The 22080-nt window shown below is 38.4% G+C and overlaps 1 protein-coding gene across 3 annotated transcripts in view; it reads right to left on the bottom strand.

Moving 5' to 3' along the window:
• The window catches only part of bicc1a (BicC family RNA binding protein 1a), a 47304-nt gene extending 25838 nt beyond the window's left edge, over window positions 1–21466 (bottom strand). For all 3 annotated transcript variants that reach the window (XM_026310096.1, XM_026310097.1, XM_026310098.1), the window contains exons 1-2: window positions 21018–21466; window positions 5541–5587 (exon numbers count right to left, since the gene is read on the bottom strand). In XM_026310096.1, the coding sequence (XP_026165881.1) occupies window positions 5541–5587; window positions 21018–21210 (240 nt within the window). In that variant the 5' untranslated portion in view covers window positions 21211–21466. The remainder of the gene's footprint in view (window positions 1–5540; window positions 5588–21017) is intronic.
• Window positions 21467–22080: the final 614 nt, after the last annotated feature.

Raw genomic sequence — 22080 nt, 5'->3', positions numbered from 1 at the left:
TAAGATGCTGGCCCAAAACGCATATCATTATCTAACTAGAGAAACATTCTCATGCTCCCTCCTGCTTGCTGTGTTGCATTTACTTCCAGTTTCTACTGAGTGAGTCCTGAAAAGCAATTCTGTTATCATATTGTGCAAAGAAAATAAAGGGGAATTCTTTGAGTTGAACTTGGCTATTTTTGCCAAAAAAAAGTCTGTGGTGTCATTAAAGTGACTAGGTTGAAAGTAGCTCAAGCTTGAACATGCAACCTGCTAATGATTCCCCATTAATTTCCTCTAACAGGAATCCATCCTGTCCTAAATCTCTGCATTATTATCACAAGTGCTACAATAATATTATCAGTCTATTCAGTCAGAATGGTTTATATGCACTTAAATGACCAAAATCTGATGTTATTAGGTTTCATACTAGCCCAAGGCACAAGAGACTAATCTACAACATGACACCCTCCTGCCATGGTCTGATAAATGTGAGAAAGGACAATAAATCACATATATTTCAAGAGCTAAATGGAAACTTTTTTTCATCATCTCTAGTCACATGCTCATGCTAACAGATGGATGCATCACAGGGACATTAAAAGACATTTTGTTCCCAGTAAAAAAAAAAAAAAAAAAAAACTCATTTTCTTTTTGCCCCAACTTTCCCATTTTTGGCTCGTCATTAAAATCGGTCTGCTGAGACAATGGCACGCGCCTGGATTTTGTCATGGATGGGTTCAATTTAAAAGCACAAGTGAAACGTCTCAGAGGTCGTTGAAACTACAGAGGCAATGTGGGAGCATGTCAGATGACTGATTGTGAGTTACATATAAAACATCATTAAAATCTAATAATTTACAATGCAAATGTTCTTTTTTGCAAAATGTAAAAATACTTATGCTTAGGGAAAATAACAAAAGTAACATCATGACAGAGGCAACTCCAAGTGTACTTACGTAAAACTATCAATCTTTATGGCCTATGCCTCATCGCCTTTTTCTCTACAAAGGGCCTTGTTCAGAGACCTGTTTCCTGTCCAGTATTGCTGTTCTTGGCAGCGTCCTGCAGATGGGACTGATTCCTGACAGACCACACACCATTATAAAGGGTGGATGGCGTTTATTTTTATGAAGGAGCTAGCAAATGGGTCAAGATATTTACACAATTTAAGTTACCTACACATTTAGCATTCCATCTTTTCTGCTCTGCCACCACACCCTTTGTGAAACGAATAAATACATGGACTATTATTCTGATCAGTCTCGACTTTGACATGATGATTGGCTCTTCTTGTGGTTTGTTGTGTGCAGACGTGCACAGAGCTGTATGAGAAATCAAACAGGATGTCATTAAGCTAATGTTTTGAAAGACAGATGTGTTCAATGCACGTGAGTGTGTAAATGTGTGTGTACATATAGCACCGCCGCAATCAACATGGCAAAGGCATGTTTCCTGACCTGAACTGCAATGGTGCAGCTGTTGATTCAGCTGGAATGTGTGTGTGTGTTTGGGCGGCTGATGCAGAGCTGTTGGGAAGTGTAAAGAGGTTTGTGAGCAGAGTTATGAGACTGTGAGCCCACAGTGAGGGAACAGCAGAGCAAGTAAACCATGTCCACAAGACTCAACAGTCATAAATGAAGTCATGCTGACAATACACATGCTAAAGGATCATTATGCTTGGGTTTAATATGTGTATAGTTTTGAAGACCAGCACATATAAAAGTGCCACATCCACTCAAACACCACTGTTGAATGCATCAAGACTAGTCTTCTCAGAAGGAAGCACAGTAAACTAACTTAATAAGTAAAGAATTTGTTTGAGTACATTCCATTTTGATGGCACGAAACCTGACCCTTTTCCAACATGTCACAATTTTATGCCAACCAAGTATTTCACCCTAAAACTCGTAATTTGCCCTGTGTCAGTACAGTGAAATACACCATGCTTCAGTGCTTTAAAGCAAATGAAATATATTATGCCTGGCCTGGGATCTGACTAAACTGGCACTTACTGTACATATCAGGCTTGGCATTATTCACACAACCACAACTGCTGGGAAAGAGATGGAAGGGTTTCAGGGATGAATCGGCTAAGGGTTCAAAAGGCACTTCTCAACTCAAATCCACTCCAAGCTCTTCTGTGATGCACGGTTATTGGCACAACCAGCTGAGCTTCTTGTCTCTTCCCTGTCCTTTGTCTCAACTTCTGCACAGCCCTCCGAAGGAGTTTATTCGTCAGTGCCATGATTTCACATGCCAACATTTCACAGTCAGAAACTTTCTCTGCACAACCTTCTGTCGAACTGTTCACTGACGCATTCAAGTGGATAATTTGCAATAAAATCCCCTTGTTATACCAGGGTGATAAAGACTCATCAATAGTTCAGTGGAATGAAATGACGAAATAACTTTAAAAACAGCAGGAGTTAAGAGGAGGAAGGAGTGAGGAGCAGGAGGAGAAACAGGCAGAGATAGGACACCAAAACAAAGAGGGACACATTACTGTCGTCATTCCCCTGTGAGAGCTGCAGGGACTTGCACATGGCTAATTTCACAGCTGTGGCACCCTCCTGTGGTCCCACTTTGTTTACCATCCACTCTACTTTTTCATTGACTACATGAAGGGGGTGGACTGTTTGTTCTCTATTAGAAAACATTTTTCTCGACTCAAAGGAAGTCCAGCAGACAGTGAGTAAGAGGGTTTGATCAACCACAGCGTCTTGGCCCAGGGAGAAAGGGCAGGGGTGGACCATTTTATGCAGCTCACGTCAGCAATTGAGCTCTACATTTCACTGCTGAGACAAGTACAAAATCTCATTCCCAAAGTAGAGTATGTAAAAAATATGCACGTCAAAAATGCCCATATGCCTCCGTATGTGAGGAACAGAGTCACTACGGACATACTTTATTAGTCTCACAGAGTGTGTGGTACATGGGTGTGTTAGATGGGCAGGAAACAGTAAAACTAAGAGTTTCCATTTTTCATCAAGTTCAAGGTATTTTACACACCTCATCCATTTTCTTTCAACAATACCATTCCACATTCGCACTCAGTGTTTATTTTCCTGACTTTAATTGGGCATGTATAGTCATCACGCTATCAGAGGGAAATTTTATCCAAATGGAAATTCTACAATAAAAACATGACTTTAGCACTCCTCCTTTACTGCTTCCTTGCCAGCCTGCCAAGCCAAACAGCTGCACACTAATTTTAATATTCATTGACAATTTAACCTATGGAAATCAGTCTTTCTTTAAATGAGCTCCGACACTATTCTTTAAAAACCATGACTTGAGATGCTAATATACTAAAAGCCATGTGTTATCAGAATAGTTTTGTGGAGTGAGGTATACTCTGCACTGGATATCTTAAACATTACAGTGATATCCAAACCAAAAGAGGTGGAGACAGAGATACAGCTTATTTAGGGTCGCTGTTAAAATTTCAAGGAAAGGAATCTTAAGACGCCTGGTTTGCATTACTTGGTTTTTGAAAACTGCTTCAGGGACAGTTAAATTGCCTCCTCCTTTGACATTTAACACAGCTTCCTAACCTCCAAAACCAAATACGGAAAATAGACAAAAAGAGGAATGCAAAAACAAACCGCTGTCCATCATTTATTTCATTACAGCCCATTAACATACTATAGATGAAGTTTAACATAGTCGGAAAATGGAATTTTAAACACGAATGACGGCGCTTGAGATACCACATAATTATCAAGATACCTTCATAAATAACTGCTGTCAAAATTCAATTAGGGCAGTCAATAGTTCAAACAGTTTAACATTCATTGTTAAAAAGACTTCATTTACAGTGTCATGTGACCAGCTGGGTTTAAATTAAACAACATGAGGCCACCTGAGGTACTTGCATCAAATTTAGCATCTGCCAAAATCTTCAACAGCCCCTCTCCAGACCTTCTTCTGTCTTTAAAAAAAAAGCACCAATTTCAAGCATTTAACTTTAACCTGCTCCTTCTCAGCCCTACATTGTCCAGCCTCAGCTGTGAAAAACAAAAGTGTTTCCAGAGACGGTGCGGTGTAATCCAGGATAAAACCGCTTTCAGATGGTTGAAGTTTATTCCATATTCATTTTATGTGGTTTGGTGGCTGTGTCTGTTCTCCAGTCTGGCTTTTGACTAAAATTTCATAAACACCTCTTTTACACATTAAGAATTTCCATTCAAATATCTACAGATCCAGGTTGTGATGGCAGCACAATGAAAAAACAAAAACAAAAAAAAAAACAAAACAAAAGAAGAAGCAGACACTGCCACACAAGACGTCTCCCAAATCAAATTCTTATACAGTGCTCAGAAAAATCATCTGTCTAACATTTTGTGCCCATCCTGTTTACTGGGAACTGTATGGAAACACTGAAAGACATTAGTAGCCATAATTAGTGAGTTATTAACTAAATGAGCTGCTAGTAATGTGTATTTGTGAGTGAATACTGGCCTCTGATTAGCTCGTCTATCCAACAGAAAGTAATGGATGACAGGTTAACCCCACCCTCAAACAAGGTGGGCATGACCTCTCTCTGTTACTGAATGTGTAAGTCAATATCGACTTTCTATAGATTTTCTTTAAGTATGTTGTGAGTTTAATTAAATTAAGGAGCCCCTCAGCCCACCCCATAGAAAAACAGTGCATATTAATGAATTAGCAAGAAACCCTGTTACTTGTTCCAGAGGAGGGGTCTAATTACTGGTGTTTGAGAGGACATACTTGTGCTTCTCATGTATTAATAAAAGGTAATGCTTCAGGTGACTATCCAACAGTTCTTCATATTTAATGGTTATTGTGGCTGTTGAGTCATGCCAACAGAAAAAATATTTTTATTCTTTTCCTAACTTTTGATAACACATTTGCAACATGTATATTCTATTAACTCACCCACTCCCTATATATTCGCGAAATGGATTGTCCAATCATAAAACACTGCCCTATAAGACAGTTTTCATTAGAGAGAACTTCACTTGTGTAATGGAGACTTAAAGCTTTAATAGAACATATACTTAAAAAAAAAAAACTAATCCACATAGAACTTCTCTGAGAGACCAATAATTAATTAAATGAACTATTTAAACTCTGGAGTAATTGTTTAAAAATGAGACGGGGTCACACACTTGACTGATCAATGAGCACCACGGAGAAATTTGGCTAAAACAAAATCCCACTATTTAAGATCACTGAGGCAAGACCTTGTTTTATTATGTGTAATGAAGCGTCCAAACATCAATTAAATCAGTGACAAAGAAAAGTCAATGAGGCAGTGCTGGCATGATTCACTTTAACTTTAACTGTGTAGAAATGATCTGGTATATTATGGTGCATTATGTAAGTGAGAAAGGACCCCAGTGTTGTGTCAGCTGGGTTAGAGGACCAGCGCTATGCAGTGATATAACATCCATGTCGTGCCATTGTTCTTGTTTGCTTTAATTTGTAATTACAAGTACCTGACGTCTGCTCAGTTACCAAGAAAGAAGCTTTGGTCAATGGGCTTGAATACAACTCAAAGACAAACAATATCTAAGTGCAGACTACACACTCACCTTCTGAAAGAAATCCTCCCCACCGTTGACTCTCCCCTCAGAGGCAGCTAGAGTGAGACAGAGAAAAAGGAAAATAAATTCCTAAAACCACACACAGCTACTCAGTTTTAAACATACAACGTAACCTTAACATAGCCAAATCATACACAGATTATCCAGACTTCTCGAAATGTTATGGTATCTACATTCACACAAGTGTTTATGGTGGATCCCCATTTCTTTGGATATTGTATCTGGCACAGCTGCTGATACTGCTCATTTGCAGAGACGCGAATAAAATGTTCCAAGTAATTTTCTATAAGCCGAGAGATTGGATACAGCTTCCGTGTAACAAATTGATGGATACAGTTAAAATATTTGGGTATTTTACAGTAGCCGTTAATGGAATATTTCATACCACACTTAGGTTAACTCGTATCACTTTCACACTCGTTAAAAAGTTTTTCACACTTCTGAAATTCGACTGTCAGCATACTGTACACTTCTGGCAGCAAGAACTACGGTATAAGAAAACTTGTGAACAACATGTAAACAAATGAATAACTTAGGAGAGCCCTGGTGTTTATAAAGCAGTTTTCCAAGCAAGTTAAAATGCCAAGAAAGTCTCCCAGCTGATACAGTAAGTCAGATAGAAGAGAGCTAAAAAAAAACCAAAAGCTAGTCAGGCCTGTAGCTGCTCCAACACATCTGCAAGTCCTTCGAACTGTGGCAGCTCTGTTGAGGCAAAATACATATCTGCTATCCAAGGAGAATTCTCATGTTTCTGTCATTTGGGAGTATAGAGAAAGCTTAATGATGCATTTCAGCCAGCGTACTCGAGATGGATCTGTTGCAGTCTGTGGAAATCTGGGTCAGGAGCAGCAGCAGAGTCTTTGTGGGTTAAACAGTTCACTTATAAATGTTGCCCTCAGTGCACCAACATGAATGGTGTTATGATTAAAGAAAAACCAAAGTCCTGTTATGATTCATCTGCAGAAGAAATCTCTTTTACTTCAGAATAAGCAATTGACTATAACAACATTAAGACATTTTATGTTCTCTCCAGAACATTGGTCTTGGTTGAATATATTCAGCCAACACTGAAACAATTAACCATGTATTTACGTCATTAATTTGAAGTCATTTATCAATAATTCTGCAGTTACAATTTCTTAGTTGGATGAGCTGATTTTTTTTTTTTTTTTTTTTTTTTAAATCTTTGTGTGTTGATCGGTCAAAACAAGCAATAACTAAATGAAGTGGGTTTTTTTTTTCCAACCAGATTGAAAATATTTAATGTCTGCAACAAATATTGTACCATTACTACTCCAATTCATTGTCAAGAATACCATTAATACTAGCAAATTAACGACAACTGGATTTAACATTTCTTTAATTATAATATCTCTGTAAAATCTCTTCCTTTTAAAAGGTATATAACACCTGCAGTGCATCCCCATGTGGAACCTGGGTGTGAAAAACACTGTTATGACTTTGGGCAGAAAATGAAAACCCTCACTAAACTCACTTTCAGTTTTGAACGGACCTGAAATTATGGCCTTGGGCAATGCAGTAATGCCTACATCATGAGCATTTAACACGTGTTTGTACTTATTCAGGCTGCCCAGCAAAACTGGTCCAGGCCACAGTTTATGAAGTCAAGGAGACTGGTCTGCTTTGGTTCAGTGGCTAAGTCAATTTCGGACATAATTTGTGTACATCAAAAGCTCACCACCCCATTATGTTGATAATAGATGAATCCTGGCTATAGACTGGCTACTCCCTCACTTATCATTCAAAACACAATAATAAAAAGGAAATTTAAGAAGGGTGTACATCAGAAACCGATGGCCAATGTAGAGTAACATGATAGTTTAACAGCATTTCAGGGTCAGTTTTCATTAAGTGGTCACAGAAATAAAAGAAATATTCCAACCACTAACTATCACCTTCTCTCATTCTTATCCTCCTCAATCCACTGTGCAGCCTCAGTTTAAACAAGACAATATTCAACTCAGTGCTTCGCCCACAAAGGAAAGTAAAGAAACAGGCTGCCAATCCTCTGAGCTCCAACAGATCCAATAAGACTAGAGTACAGTAAGGCTACAGTACAATGACCCCAAAGGGCCAATTGAGCTTGCAGATAGCAGTCAAGAACATACAAGGATTAAAACTGACAACACTGTGTATACAAATAAATACGCAAGCAGAAGCACAAAGATTAACCCTAAACTACACTATCGTTATTACTAGTTGCCAACATTGAAATAACATGTTTTACTGACATTACCTGCATTGGAAACACAGTTATAAAAGAAAATTCCTACTGCTTTGACTCTGATGGAGGACAAACATTAACAGATGGAAACTGTCACAGATTGGGAAATAACACATAGTTGGATGCCTCTTCAGCTGTTTCAAAAGCCTCTAAGTTTTGTTTAAAGTTACCGTAATTTCACCAAGTGACCGATGCTCACAGTGATGCACTTGGCATGCAGCCAAATGCACAGGATAATCAGACACATAAAACAGAATATGGTGAAGATAGCAAAAAGAGAATGCATTTTATTCATGAGTCAGCTGAAGTAGTTTTTTGTTTAGTAATTCAACATAAATATAATCAATAGATGTAAAACAAGTGATTGCCATAAGGATTTGTAAGTTTGGAAACTTGAGCTGATTGAAGTGAATGGGGGACTAGCCATTATCCATGACAATTACAGGATAAATAATTCAGTTGATAAATGATCAGCAGAATAACTCTGAAAACGATTTTTAGTCTCAACTGTAACTGAGGATCACACAATCTATGCTGCGCACACACACACACGCGCGCGCGCACACACACACACACACAAAAATCAATTCTGATTGTGATGACGGGTATAAGAGAAGATCAACTTCATTAATCCCTGAGTGGAAATTCAGGTATTACAGCCAATATTTTATTAGTATAGAAGCACTCAGTTCTGTCTGGCCTGAAGTTATTCAAGATTAAGAAAGACCCTGGTAGGGTTTCCTGTAAAAGCTAAGACAAACAAAAAGGAGTCCAGCAAACACCCGACAGACTCACTTGTCCACAGAAAAACAGTCTCATAGAATGAGTCAGTCACTCTTTTTCTCTGATCTTTATTCTTTTATCAACATAGCAATACTAAATCCAGAGGTTAAAGTCTGTCAGTGCAAAATTATGAGAGATAAAATCAGGGAAAATGATAAAGGCAATTAATAAATAAGTCACATACAAACATGTGATTTGCATGAGGACACTAGTACTCTTCATTAATGAAGTTGAACTCTTTTGATCATACTGCATATCCTTAGACACATCACTTCAAATATGACCGATTTGTAAAACAAATAGATCTGTCTGAGAAAATACTTACATGAGGAAAAACAAAAACAACCTCTGCTGTATGTCTGCCCAGTGTGTTGGATGCTGTCACGCAGATGGAAAGTCAAGAAAGTGTAGCTGTGTAGCTACCAAACAGAGATGATTGACAGGACAAAAAAGTAATTACACAACAAGCATCACTAACTGGGCAGGCATAAGCAGGTAAGTAAAAGCTTACGTGGGGCCTAATGGCAGCAATTCAAGACAAATTTTAAAAATCCAACGTGTGTAATTGTTCGATATCCATCTCAAACAGTGCAACAGATTTGATTGCATATTTCGGGAATGTCAGTGCAAGGAGCTGAAAGGAATCTGATATGAAACATGAGTGAACACATGAGCCATGTGCTGAGAGCAAAACATCCTGTTGGCACATGTGGTGTGTAAACTGGCTGTGGGAGAACCCAGAGCAGAGACAGGAGGGGTACAGCTGGGGATATATGGAAACCATCTCATCCTATGCAGCACTTATTCTAAAGTTGCAAAAATAAAATAAATCAAGCAATAATTCATCTTTCTAAAAACATAATTGCCCAAATTTCTGACTTGAATTCTGCTCTTAATTTGCTTTGGGGCTACTTGAGGAATTTGGAGAGCTTTAAAAGTAGTGCTTTGAGCGTTGTATTCGTTGATGTATTTTGCAGTTAATAAAACTGAATCAATGTGAACGTTGTAGGTGCGAAGTCATGATCCTGTGCCCAATCCTGAAAATTTTGACAAGCATGAATGAGATCATTGCAACTACACAGGTTGTATAAAATAAATGACAACAAATAACTCCTCTTAAACATGAATGGGAAACTTTAAAAAGACAGTATCTCTGGTTCTGCTCAATTGATTTCGACTGACAGTGTTATAGGGGTGCAAAGTTTTCTGTTAGGTACTCTTAATAACCACTACCCATAGCGTCCTCGTCAGTAGACGAAGTCCATCACTGAATGATTAGAATATGTAACTTCCCAAACAGAAAATTGCAAATAATCATATGACTAAATAATTAATGAAAACTCTACCTCAGCACTGCCCTAGGACATCATTTAAAATGGTTTTGCATGGTTTATTTCACTGACTACAAGTTGCATGCATTTCTAATCACGGCTAACCATTTTGTGAAAGTTATTGTTGCATTCAAGGACGCACCAGCATGTTGGTTTTGAAATTCAGCAGCTGACTGGCAATACAGGAAACCACCAAATTTAAATAGAGTGGTCAAAAAAAAAAAAAAAAAATTCCCCATTCTCTTCTTCACAATGTCCATGTTTTTGTGAAGTTTTGACTTGACATCAACGTATGATTAGAAGGGAAGAAGCAGAGCAGAGAGATCTTTCACATTCGTTCTTTGCCCCTTTTCTCAAGTTGACAAGAATTTTACCACAAAAATGCACAGCTTATGCCTCATTACTTAGATAACGAAGCACCCTATTATTACGTCTGCCACCCGAAAAACCCAGTTTAAATTATAGGCTTTCCTTAAGACAAAGTGACTGAGGGGTTAGACATGAGATGAAGAACAAATCCCTACTTCAAAGTGAATTTTTCAGTATTTAGTATCTCTGATATGTATAATTTGTTTCTCAAGTGCTAGAACAGTGTTTTTTCCCCAGGTTATTCAAGGACAGCTCAGTGCTCCTCCCTTCCAGCCCAGCAGACTGTAAAGCCATCACAGCTGAAAAACGACACGAGACCCCTGAGCACAGATCACATGCTGCAATCAATTCTATCCTCTGGTGTTTTTTTTTAAATATTAAGCAAATAATGTGGCACTAACTCACAGCAGTCATCATGGCTGTCTATTAATTTGACACAGTAAACATGTTGGCTGCAATAAATCTGATCCAGAGCCTCTAATTCTCACCTTATAATTATTTAATGTATCTAATCACTGTAACTGCATGCAGAGAAGTTGTAGTGAAAGGCATAAAGGACTGAATGCTGGCAGATGGAAGGGGATGGTCTGGTATCCATTATTTTGTGGAGCAGCTAACTTTCTGGGAGACTGCTGTGTTTTGACACTGAAAGAATGTAAACAGCATTGATTTCTGCAGTTATGGCTTCGATCCACAAACAATAAGCAAGCAAACAATAGAAAGACAGGCCCCAATAAATCAAAGACATTTTTGACAGGAATATTGTTACTACAAGCTGCTTTAAGTTCTGTGCTATCCAGGTTGAATGGAAAGGTTGAGAGTGAGCACCAGTTTAATACAAGCCAAATTAGAGCTGACAAATCCACAGCAACTTTTCCAAGACCTCATAGCTCAGATGCACAGTAAACCAATATTCATTATTTCAAACATGCTATATCGGTAATAATCACCAAATAATGACGAGGAACATATTTAAACCTAGTTATCCATATATCTATGCTTTCCCAGAACTATAAAGCATATCATTCATGTCAAAGGATCCCTATGCAGACTGAAGACTGAAGCTTCAATTACAAAAAAGCAAAGCAAGCCATCGGCTAAATCTCTAAACTGCTGGGCTGCTTTCGACAAAATCCTCTGCACTGGCATTAAATATAATAGCGCTTAAGGTGAAACTTCGGACATTCACAGAAAAGTCTTCACAAGCATTGGCCTCCTATTTTCCGTGGATAGGTTTTGACAACTCTAATCTAGGAAAAGTTTGACATCTCAGTCCACTGTCTGCTCACATGCCTTTACCAAAAGGAGACATTAATATTAAAACCAGACTTATGAGCCCTCCACAGCGCCTTTTCAATGTCCCTCCCTGTGGTGTTCGCAGCAGCTCTCAGCTGATTCAACATCATGAAAATGGGACAAAGGCAGACACAGCAAAACATGACAACACATGACATGCAATATAATCATTAGTTAAGAACCCATGCTTATTCTATAGAACGGGAGACTAGTAAATCAAACACGATCAACATGTCTCTGCTTTGTAATGTACTGTAAATATTAAAGCTAGTTTTAAAGAACATCAGATACCACAATAACTTCACCTAAAACTGCATAGTGATTTCTAATGATGTGTGAGACACACACACACACACACACACACACACACACACACACACACACACACACAGAGTCTGTTAAATCAACAAGGCCTATTTGAAAGGTACAAGTTTAAACTATAACAGGTACAATTGGTGAGGTTGTTTCTCACTCATGGGGGCTCTTCTCGTCAATCCAGCCTAAACGTCAAACTTCAAAGACGATCTTTCTACCAGTGTATCACCGTGTAACTGACAAGTAGTTGCCAGTAATTGGGCTGAGATCTAAATGAAAAAAGACAAAAGCCAACATTTCCATCTCCCTGTGAACTGCTCTGGCCTACTTTACACAAGTTGACATCTAAATAAAAGACTCCAGTGCCTAAGAAACACTTCAACTGCTCCATCAAGACAACAGTGGTTTCACAAGACAAGCAAGGGTGGGGGAAGTAAAAACAGCAGAAGCAGCTGTTTGCTTCATGTGCTCTTTTAGAGCAACACTTTTAACAGTGACTGTTGTCTTCTTAATAATCAACTTTACATTGGTTTTTGTTTCATGGAAAGTAGACTGCTAGAAACAGATGCGGCTCAGTGGTACAATATCTGGTTTCTTTAAAAAAAAAAAAAAAAAAAAAAAGTGTTGATTCAACGAAGTGATCATTCTGGAAGATTTTATCTGCTAATTTTGAATCATACTGTGTTTTAGTGCTGTTTATTTTTTTTTTCCAGCCCACCTAAAGAACAGAAAAGACTTTTTGTATAAGGCAGTACAGCATTAAAGAGCAGCACGAACTACAGCCTCCGCAGCGATCACACAGTTGAATCAACACCGCTCCAAAACAGGCTTATGTGTTACTAAACTATGCCCAAATGATTCACTTTGCCACAGGTCGACTCCAGTCAAGCTCTGGACACATCTGATGGACAGTTAGACCAAACAAAACATATCTAACCACAAGCAAAGGGTCAGAATACTGTTGTTAACGAGAGACATCCGTTTCTGATTTTGAATACATTTTCAAAAGTGTCTAAAACTCTGTCAATGTAATTAAATTGAACTCTAAAGCATAATAAAGCGTATAAAAAGTGAAGGGGTCTGAATATTGCCTGTTGCTACAGTAACTTCATGCCTTAAAATTATTTTCACTTTGGTGTGCGTAGTTAAAATCCAGAAAAACCCACAAAAACACCTGTCGATGTGTTTCTGTGCCGAGCTGTCACCCTCTGTACTCAGAACGGCTCCGCTCAACTCCTGCAGGGTTGCTAAGCAACAGTGCTATCAAATAAATGCCCTAAGGGCCAGATGTTGCTTTCCGGGCAGACAAAGATGAAAGCCTGCCAGAGAAACTACACTCACTGACCCGAGGTCACACATATGAGACAGTCTAGAAACAATCAGAAATAGACAAAGTTGTGGTGACAGTCTATGGTCAAAACTGTTTTTCCACACTGTCCAGAAACAGAGTTCATTACAACATCATGTTAACAGGAAGTTTTATTTACACAGAGGCATCGTTGAATTAAGATCATACAGTCCGGAAAAGAGACATCTAGCATCATATCACCGTCGGTCACATGTTTGGGTTATCATCTCTTCCTTCATCTCGCCTATGTGAACACTGCCCAATGATTACACAACGCTGTACATTCTTGGTGCCTGGTATCTACTGTGTTAGATCCCCCACGGAGCAGAGGGAGTCAGTCTCACTTTAACAGGCCAAAAGTTACACTATTGTACTGTTGGGAAATCACTTTATTAGACACGATGAATCTGTGCAGGATCTGATTGATGGAAATTCTTTCCTCATTTAGTGTACTTGATTACTCAACCTAAGATGTCGTTTATGCATAACAGAACAACTCTAAGGAAATTAACATAATTCACTTAGGATCTTTTATAAAATGCCTGCCCTCGGACTAACAAACAAAATGTGATTTCCTTTTCCCCCCACCTCCTGTTCAAGTAGAGAATATTCTGGCAACGGCAAGGACTAGATCCAAAAGGCACTCTTATAAAAATGCTTTCTCTCCAATCAGGACAAGTGGAGAAAGGGCAGATTGTACTCAAAGCTGAATGAGAAGAGAGAGAGAACAACAAACGAAAACCCGGGGTTCTCCAAAGATAAACACCAAAAGCTCTTGGGGGGGAGTGGTTAAAGGCTGGGTGGTGTGCACGCATGTGTGTTTCTGCATTTGTGTGTGTGTGTGGTGAGTGCACACGCGTGCAGGGCAAGTCAGGGGTGCACCCCCGAAGAAACATTTCTAAAATAGCAACCACAAACCAGACAGAATGTAAATCTGTACTTTGAAAAGAGTTGAAGAGAAAGAGCTTGGAAGGCTGTAGAAAAACAGGTATTCATTTCAGGCCATTTACAGTTCCAGGAGCATCGAAATGGGTCACTCACTCTAGCTCCACTCAGGCTGTTGAAATAGGACTCCAGGTTTTATTTTCTTGAGTAATGAATTACAGGTTTTTCCGCCGACTGAAGCTCAATTATATTACGGCTCCTGAAAGCTTCATCATGGCCAGGATGAAGGAATTCAAAGTGTAAGCAAAGTTGAATAGAATTGTTTAATTGTATCAGCATGTTTCTGTAAAATCTGTAAGAGAAAGAAAGTAAAGGAGCGAGAGAAGAAAGGTGGCAAGAGGTAACAGCAAAGTCCAGTAAATCGAACTCTGTAACTGATGCAACTAAATGAAGCTTTTCTGACGTCTGTTTAGTTTCCATATAGTTGGATGGATTCTATTAATGTTGCATGTACAGTGGGTTGTAAAATGCACTTTGAAATATTTATCAGTGTAGAAGAATGACTATAAGTGTTATTTTCTTAAGGCAGCATAGCATATTACTGTTAAAACCATGTATCTTCATATTTATAGACAATCTCAAAGATTAAACGTTTAGACGAAGGGGAGACCATTCAGCATGACATAAAACCAAGAATAATCGATACATCCTGAACAGCAGGCCAAGCCTACCCTTTCTATCAAACTGACAACTGCACAGTCTTGCTTTTCCACAGGTCAAAGTTCAATCACCCTGAACTCTGTGAGAGGTAAAAGAGGCAGTACCCATTCCAAAATACATCTGGAAGTGAACACATCTCTACTTTGTTGAAACAAATGGGAAGCATTATTTGACCTGACAGTGGCAACTACTGTTATTGTGGTCCACAAGTACAAAATGAGAGCAACTGCTGCTCTGGCACAGTCACAACTATAACACTAATTTTGCAGAGTCCAGTCACAATCTGTTTTAACCATCACAACATCTCCAAATGACATTTCATATGAGTAAGTGAAAAGAGTTTCACATCTAAAACATCTAAGACTGTTCTCTCTAGTGCTGGCTCTGTGTATTGTTTTCCACTCTTTACTGCATTTTTTCCAAAGGTAGTCTCTGTAAGGTTTCTCCAAGTTCCCTGCTTCTCTAACATCTCGTTAACTTTAGACTAGTCATATATAATGGTGTTACCTGACATGTAATGCTACACCTGAAAATTTAATTATTGCAATTTTGCTCCTAATATCAAAGATTGTGATCTATAATTATAAAATAACTGTGCAGCTCTATTATCAACTTTTCAGTTACATATGTGTTTATGGCAAGATACAAAACACAAACCTTCTGATGTTTAAGCCAAAGAACATTTTGCCTGGACTTGGTTAGATTAGAAGGTTGAGTAAGAATTGTGTTGTAGTGTAACAATAAAGACCCGGGAAAGTCCAAAGGCTCCATGGAGGATCTGATGAAGGCTGGAACAACAGAGCAGTGTTTGAATGCTCAAGAGGAAGCGAAGGAGGGGGAAGAACGAGAGAGAGAGACAAGAAAGCCTGAAGCACATTCCCCGTAAGACACTCACTTCCTGTCTGCGAGTCTTACTCAGCATCCCGACGGAAGAGGAGGATGAGACCCTCACACTTACTCCCATGACTACGTGGGTCTGGAAGCCAGAGTGTATAATTCAATAAATAATGAGAAAAATATAATAATCATTTTCACTTGAGGGCCAGTTTCACTTCTCAGAGGAAGTTTCCAGTGTCCTCCAAAACAATATATTCTTATTTTGTGCATAATCTGTGGCCAACAAATGAAAACATTTCAACAAAACTACTTCTAGGTTTAACATTTTCTACACAGATAGATGATATTAAGTGGAGAAGTGCACAATATCATATTGACAACATTATTGTTACATTCTGCAAACACCTGTGAAAACCTGGTACTTTCTCATTGCCATATGCAAACAGTTTCTACTGTGAGACAAAGCAACCTAATAATAGTCTGTGGTTTAGAGCAGGAAAACAAATTAGTTCAATGAAGAAAATGATTCACTTCACCTAATTGTAGGTTGTTGTTGCAGTTACACAGTAAACATGTTGTTACAATGTGCGCACACATTGGCCCACCGGGAGGCTACGCTCATTCACAAACACTACTAAAATCTCATCACTACTAGTTTACGTAGAGAAACCCACAACCAGAGTTCTTCAAGTTGACCCATTCACAGTACAATACATAACTAATGTATGCTTAATAAGCCGTGGAAAAATACTTGCACACACACTAAATTTGGATAATTGAGGTTGAAGCAAATGTTACCTCTTTCCCACACACTTGGGTCCGATCTTTTATTGTACTGATGAATATATATATATAAAAAAAAAAAAAAAAAAAAAAAAAAAAACAGGTACAAAAGTTCTCTTACACTGCTCCCTGTAGACGTAAAACAACTAAATCTTTCAAGCTTTTTATGCCTGCATTGAGGTCCCAAGCCATTCACTTGGGAGTTCTATTGTAGCCTGCCAGCAGTACAACAGTAAACCCAGATGGCTGTCAGGGTGAGATTTTGTTGTCACATTACACTCCATTTACTGATCTAAGCCCAGGAACCTACGTCACTGCAAGTGCCAGAGACAGTAAATTTGTAATTGCTAAGCAGTTAATAATTTCCATTTTCTCCTGATCAAACTGCCAGAAAAAAAAGTAAAACATGGCTGCCTTAAATAAAGGGAAGTTTAAGTATACATACTGTGATTTTGTTCAGTGTTTAGATACAATCTTTTCATAAGCACAGGGGCTTCAGGGTCATTTTTATTCATTTTATGCTGACTATGTCTCTCCACCAGTCTGTTGTGCCACTCTGATTCTTTTCCCATTCTTTCTGATGACAGCCAGGTTTAATATGACAAAAACATTTTCATATTTCTGATGAAAAGCCAATATAATTATGACCCTAGACTAGACAGCTATACTCAAAAAGAAGATTATTGTGGTCCACCTACTTTCAATCAACTACTGCATTTTACTCACTTAAAATGAAATGTGTGATCACAAATAAATCATTTAAATAAATTAGTAAAATATAATTAATTAAATTTATTAATGAATGTATACTGTAAGTTATTCCTAACCTCTTCACTATTTCATAAGGGGGAGATACATTTAATGGTCACTTTACTGGTATCCCCTCACAATCATTGTAATCCAACCGCTGTGCCATAAAGCCTGCTTTTATGATGCCTATAATGTTCTGTTTGACATCGTCATAGAGGTACTAATTCACTTATACTGTATGTTTGGCATAAAAAGCAACATTTTTAAGTACTACATTAAAATCATGCAGGAAATATAAAAGTTAGAATTCACGTTGCAACAACTTTTTAGACTATATGTCCTAAATTAGCACTGTATAGTGTGCACTCTACGTTAGTTGATTATTAGAAAATTAATCATTAACCATTTCAATAATAAATTCTTTGATAAAGTAACATTTTCACTAGTTTGTGGCTTTTTAAAAACAAGCAGTTAGTTAAGTCAATCCAAAAATAAATGTGAGATTAACTGATTATTGATTGTGAGACATTGCGTAGATTTGTGTATCTCTGAAATCTAATCTTATCTAGTTATCTAATATCATCTCTGATATTAAAATTTTCTGAACTGTGTGTTCATAAAGCATCTAATTGCAAATTAGTGTAGACATACTACCTGGAAAAAAAAAGCTGGGATAACAAGGTATGTTGTATGGGAAGTAATCGCAGCATGATTTGAATTGTCGTTGTTTGCAGAGGGCCAAGCACACTTAATTTTCCAGGAAAGAGAAGCCAGAGATATCGTCACAGACAATAAAACACTGAGTAAAAATATACTGGAGTTCCCATAAAATTATTCCATTATAGTCCAAACTCTGCCCTTCAGTACATGATGTACCACTTCAAAATCTACAGCTTATCCAATCAAAACATGGCCAGATGTTACAAAACTCTGACCCAACTGAATGAGACTAAAAGAGCTATTTATTAGGATTTGAATTTACACCTACAAAGCAAAAAAAGTGACTGTAGCTTTTTGCAGTTAGTGCAAAACTCAACAGATGCTATGATTGTAAGAGATAACCAAGCAAACATGTTGCAACCAGACATCCTGGATTCGTTCCGGAGGACAGAGATCATATGTTAAAATAGTTTCTCAGTTGAGACTGTAGTACTTAAACCCAAATCTACAACTGAGCAGAAAGACCAGGAGACGGTAGAGCGAGCAGTCGTTTCTATTCTGCATCCCAGCTGCGATGTCAGCATGAGCAATGTCAGCCATGATGTAATGCAGCAGCAACTGGGAAACAAGGTAGTGGCAGAGACACAAGACAAATCTATCCAACTACAAAGACCCAGTAAACAAAACAGTTTATACCGTATGTGACATGTACAGACAGACACATTTCGGCACGCTGCGTGACGTGGCACACGGTATGTCCAGGACACTCGGATTTAAGGCCGGCCTCTGGTTAAGTTGTTTTCCTGGAAGAGTTGGGGATGACATGGAGCTTTGAGGAATGTACTGTGGAGCGAGGCAGCAACCAGGACATTCTCAAGAGGAACTACATGTGTGCGTGTGTCTGTGTGTATAGGATAATGGATAAACTTACTTCATGGCCAGCTGCTGCCTGAGGATTTCTCAAAAATTAAAAGCACAACTTAATAACACTAATAAAGGGCTTTTACTGAGGCAAAAGTAATACAATTTAATGCTACACTTAATGTGGATACAAATGCTTGTTTATACAATATGAATATGACTGATAATATTCCTCTTTAGGTCCTGTTTGGCTTCTTCTCATCTCAGACTTCCTGTGAAACCGATCAACAATCCAGCCCACTTAGCTAATGCTATAATATTCCACAGTCGTGTGTTTTGAAATGTGTGATAAATGACCTCAACCTTCAGCTCTTGAGTTTTCAGGGATCTCTCAACAGAGACTGGCCTTGCCTCTTTTTATGAGTCTGCCATTGCTTGTTTAACTGTTATGTGTCACTTGCACGTCATTAAGAGGAGACATCACACACTGAATCAATGTCAGCATCAAAACAAATCATGCAGGAACATCACACACATAAAAAATTTTGTACAACAGGCAGAGTTCTTCTTGAAAGGTGTCTGGTAATAGGTTTTAAGCAGAAATGCGTGGCAGTCACGAATATTCATGTACCGTACTGTGCACTGTCTTTCTCTGCTTATCTGCTTTCAGTTACCTGTCTTTGTTAAAGCATCAGTTGTTTCCATATGCAGACAGTTTACCTGAAAAGCAAGTAAACTGTATGTTCTGGTGAATTTCAGTGAGTTCTGGTGAATTTAGTCTATAAACAAATGGCCAAGGGAGTCTGTGGAGCGACACCTGATGATCGTTGCAGGTTACAGCATCCCCAACCACAGCACAATGGGTACAACGGCAGCTAACTTATATATTTGACCTCTTCAACTGTCTGTTCATTTTGGTTTTAGGCAACATGCTTGCACATATGACTGTAAACATATGGAGCCAGAACAGGAGAGTTAAACTTTGGCACTGGAAAAATACCACTTGACACGGAAGATAAAATCGGAAAACACTGATGTTGAAGTATTTGTACTGGGCAAAAAAAAAAAAAAAAAAAAAAAAGGCATTTAAAAAAAATTACAACTTTTGCTTTTTTTTTTTTTTTTTTTTTTTGATTTACGATTTTTCAGTGACAAAGTTGTTTTCTGTTTCAATCTAATTTTTTCAGTAGATGTCAGTTTCAATGCCAACAATGCCAACGTTTTTTTCCAGTTTCAGATTTCGGCCAGTGTTTTGGCAGAGAAAAGGGCTCAGAGGGGCGGGGCTAAGAGATGTGGTTACTACATTTTCTGCATTTAATTTGCATATTAAAAAATGAACAGCACATGCCTATAGTCCACTCACTATGTTGTAGACATCGTCTAATTAGGAAATACAGTTTCTAGGAGCCAGAATGTTATTGTGGATATGTTCAATTACCATTCTGACTACTGAAAATACAAATCTAAGAGAAAATCTAAAGTGTAATTACAGATAATATTGTGTTTCCATAAAATGCTTTTCATAAATGACTCTCACGATGGTAGCATGACTTTTTTTTAGCCAGCATGAATTTAGCTGGAGCTCCGAAATCGCAAGCAAGTCTGTCTCTATCCCGTTTTTCCACACAGAACTGGGCTGGTATAAAGTTAGCTTTCAACTAACTTAAACGTATACTGGTTTTGGCAGACAGGTCTGCTGGAGCAAGTCTGCAGCCACATGAGCAGCAGGCCTGATGCGTAATCTCAATTTAGCTAGCTAACTACCCAGCTAAAACCTAGCATGGAGCTACATGCTAACTTTAGCACTTGCTCCAGCAGACCTCTGTTAAACCAGATTAAGATTGTCTAATTATTAAAATGTTCAATTCTGTGTTTTTTAGTACAAATTCCTTAATTCCAATGCTTTATCTTTGAGTTCGGATTTTGTTTTCAGAGCCAAGTGTCATTTGCTACAGTTTATTTTTCAGTGCCAAACTTTAATAGTCACTGTTGTGGCTCCATACACACTCAGCATCTTAAATGTCCGTTTACCGTGGTGACAATAAGTGGGAGCCCATGCTAACTAGTGCTACAGTTTGAAGCTACACGAAGTTGTAAATATTTACTCAAATTGTCATTTTATACATCAAAGAGGCGTCAGAAAGGCTTCGAGTGTGTTTAACGTGACAGCTTCTCTGGTCAACAATGAGATGAAACGTGGACAAAATGGAAGTTTAACATAAACTTTTCAGTGACCATACTTAAATATATCGCTAACTTTGTACCTCGTGTCATTTTTGTACCTAGTAACATGACTTCCAACTTCTTACGGTCCACTCGAAACCTCTCCTCAGTCCACTCCGGATCTGGCAGCGGATGGGGTCCGCTCAGATCCTCCTCTGATCCCGGGAGAGGAGAGTCGGTGCTCCGCTCGCTGTTGGAGCCCTGGTCCGACTGCTGCAAGTATCCGCTTAAAGCGTCGCACTGGGCAGCCATGGCGCTGCACAGCAACTTCTCCAGTGGCCACTGCGTTTTATTCAAAGTTAAGTTGACTGAAACAAAGCCTTGGAAGTCTGGAAACTTTTTTTTTTTTTTATCCGTCACTTCGCGGTGCTGTGCGTTATCATTGCTGCGCAGTTAAACCTTCCTCTGCGGTTCCTTCAAACCCCTCTGTCTTAACCCATGAGACAGATTTCTAAAAATAGAGGAGCACACTAATCCACTCGCTATAGGTTGTCTGCAGTTAACGGAGTTTCACAGTGCACACATCCCAATCAACTCCTTGGGAAAGTTTCACGTGTCATGCAAAAAAGCTAGACTCCTCCCAGAAACATTTTCTTTGAGCACATACCTCCCCCTGGGTTTCTGTGAACAGCTTTACACTTCAGTGAAAAACTCACTGGATTCAATTTGTGCTTTTTTTGTGACCCGTGAGTGAACAATTTTTATGTCTCCTTTATGAGAAACTGATGAGCCAATATAGGCAACTGGAGCAGACCTAATGATAGCTATTATGAGCTGAAAATTATATCACAAGTCCATGTAACACCCCAAGATTTGAAAATAAAGTGATCATTAAACACAAACGCAGGTTTGATTTGAGCAGAAATGAATGTTTCTCTGTATTTCAAAAAAAAAAAAAAAAAAAAAAAAAATCTGGCTGGCAGTTTATAATAACACCCCATGTAACCAGTTTATTGGTTTACAGAGGAAACACTACACATCCCAAGAGCCGGTAAAAGGAAGCAATACAGGAAATGGAAATCACAACAATCTGGCACAAGCCTATACAAAGTAAACCAGACTCTAAAAAGGTTTGTTTCTCAAAAAACTGAACAAATTAATCTGTTGGCAACTCCCCTATGT

Source organism: Mastacembelus armatus, chromosome 15 (assembly GCF_900324485.2).
Source record: "Mastacembelus armatus chromosome 15, fMasArm1.2, whole genome shotgun sequence".
Classification (NCBI taxonomy): domain Eukaryota; kingdom Metazoa; phylum Chordata; class Actinopteri; order Synbranchiformes; family Mastacembelidae; genus Mastacembelus; species Mastacembelus armatus.
This window is presented reverse-complemented; position numbering and strand designations above follow the sequence as displayed.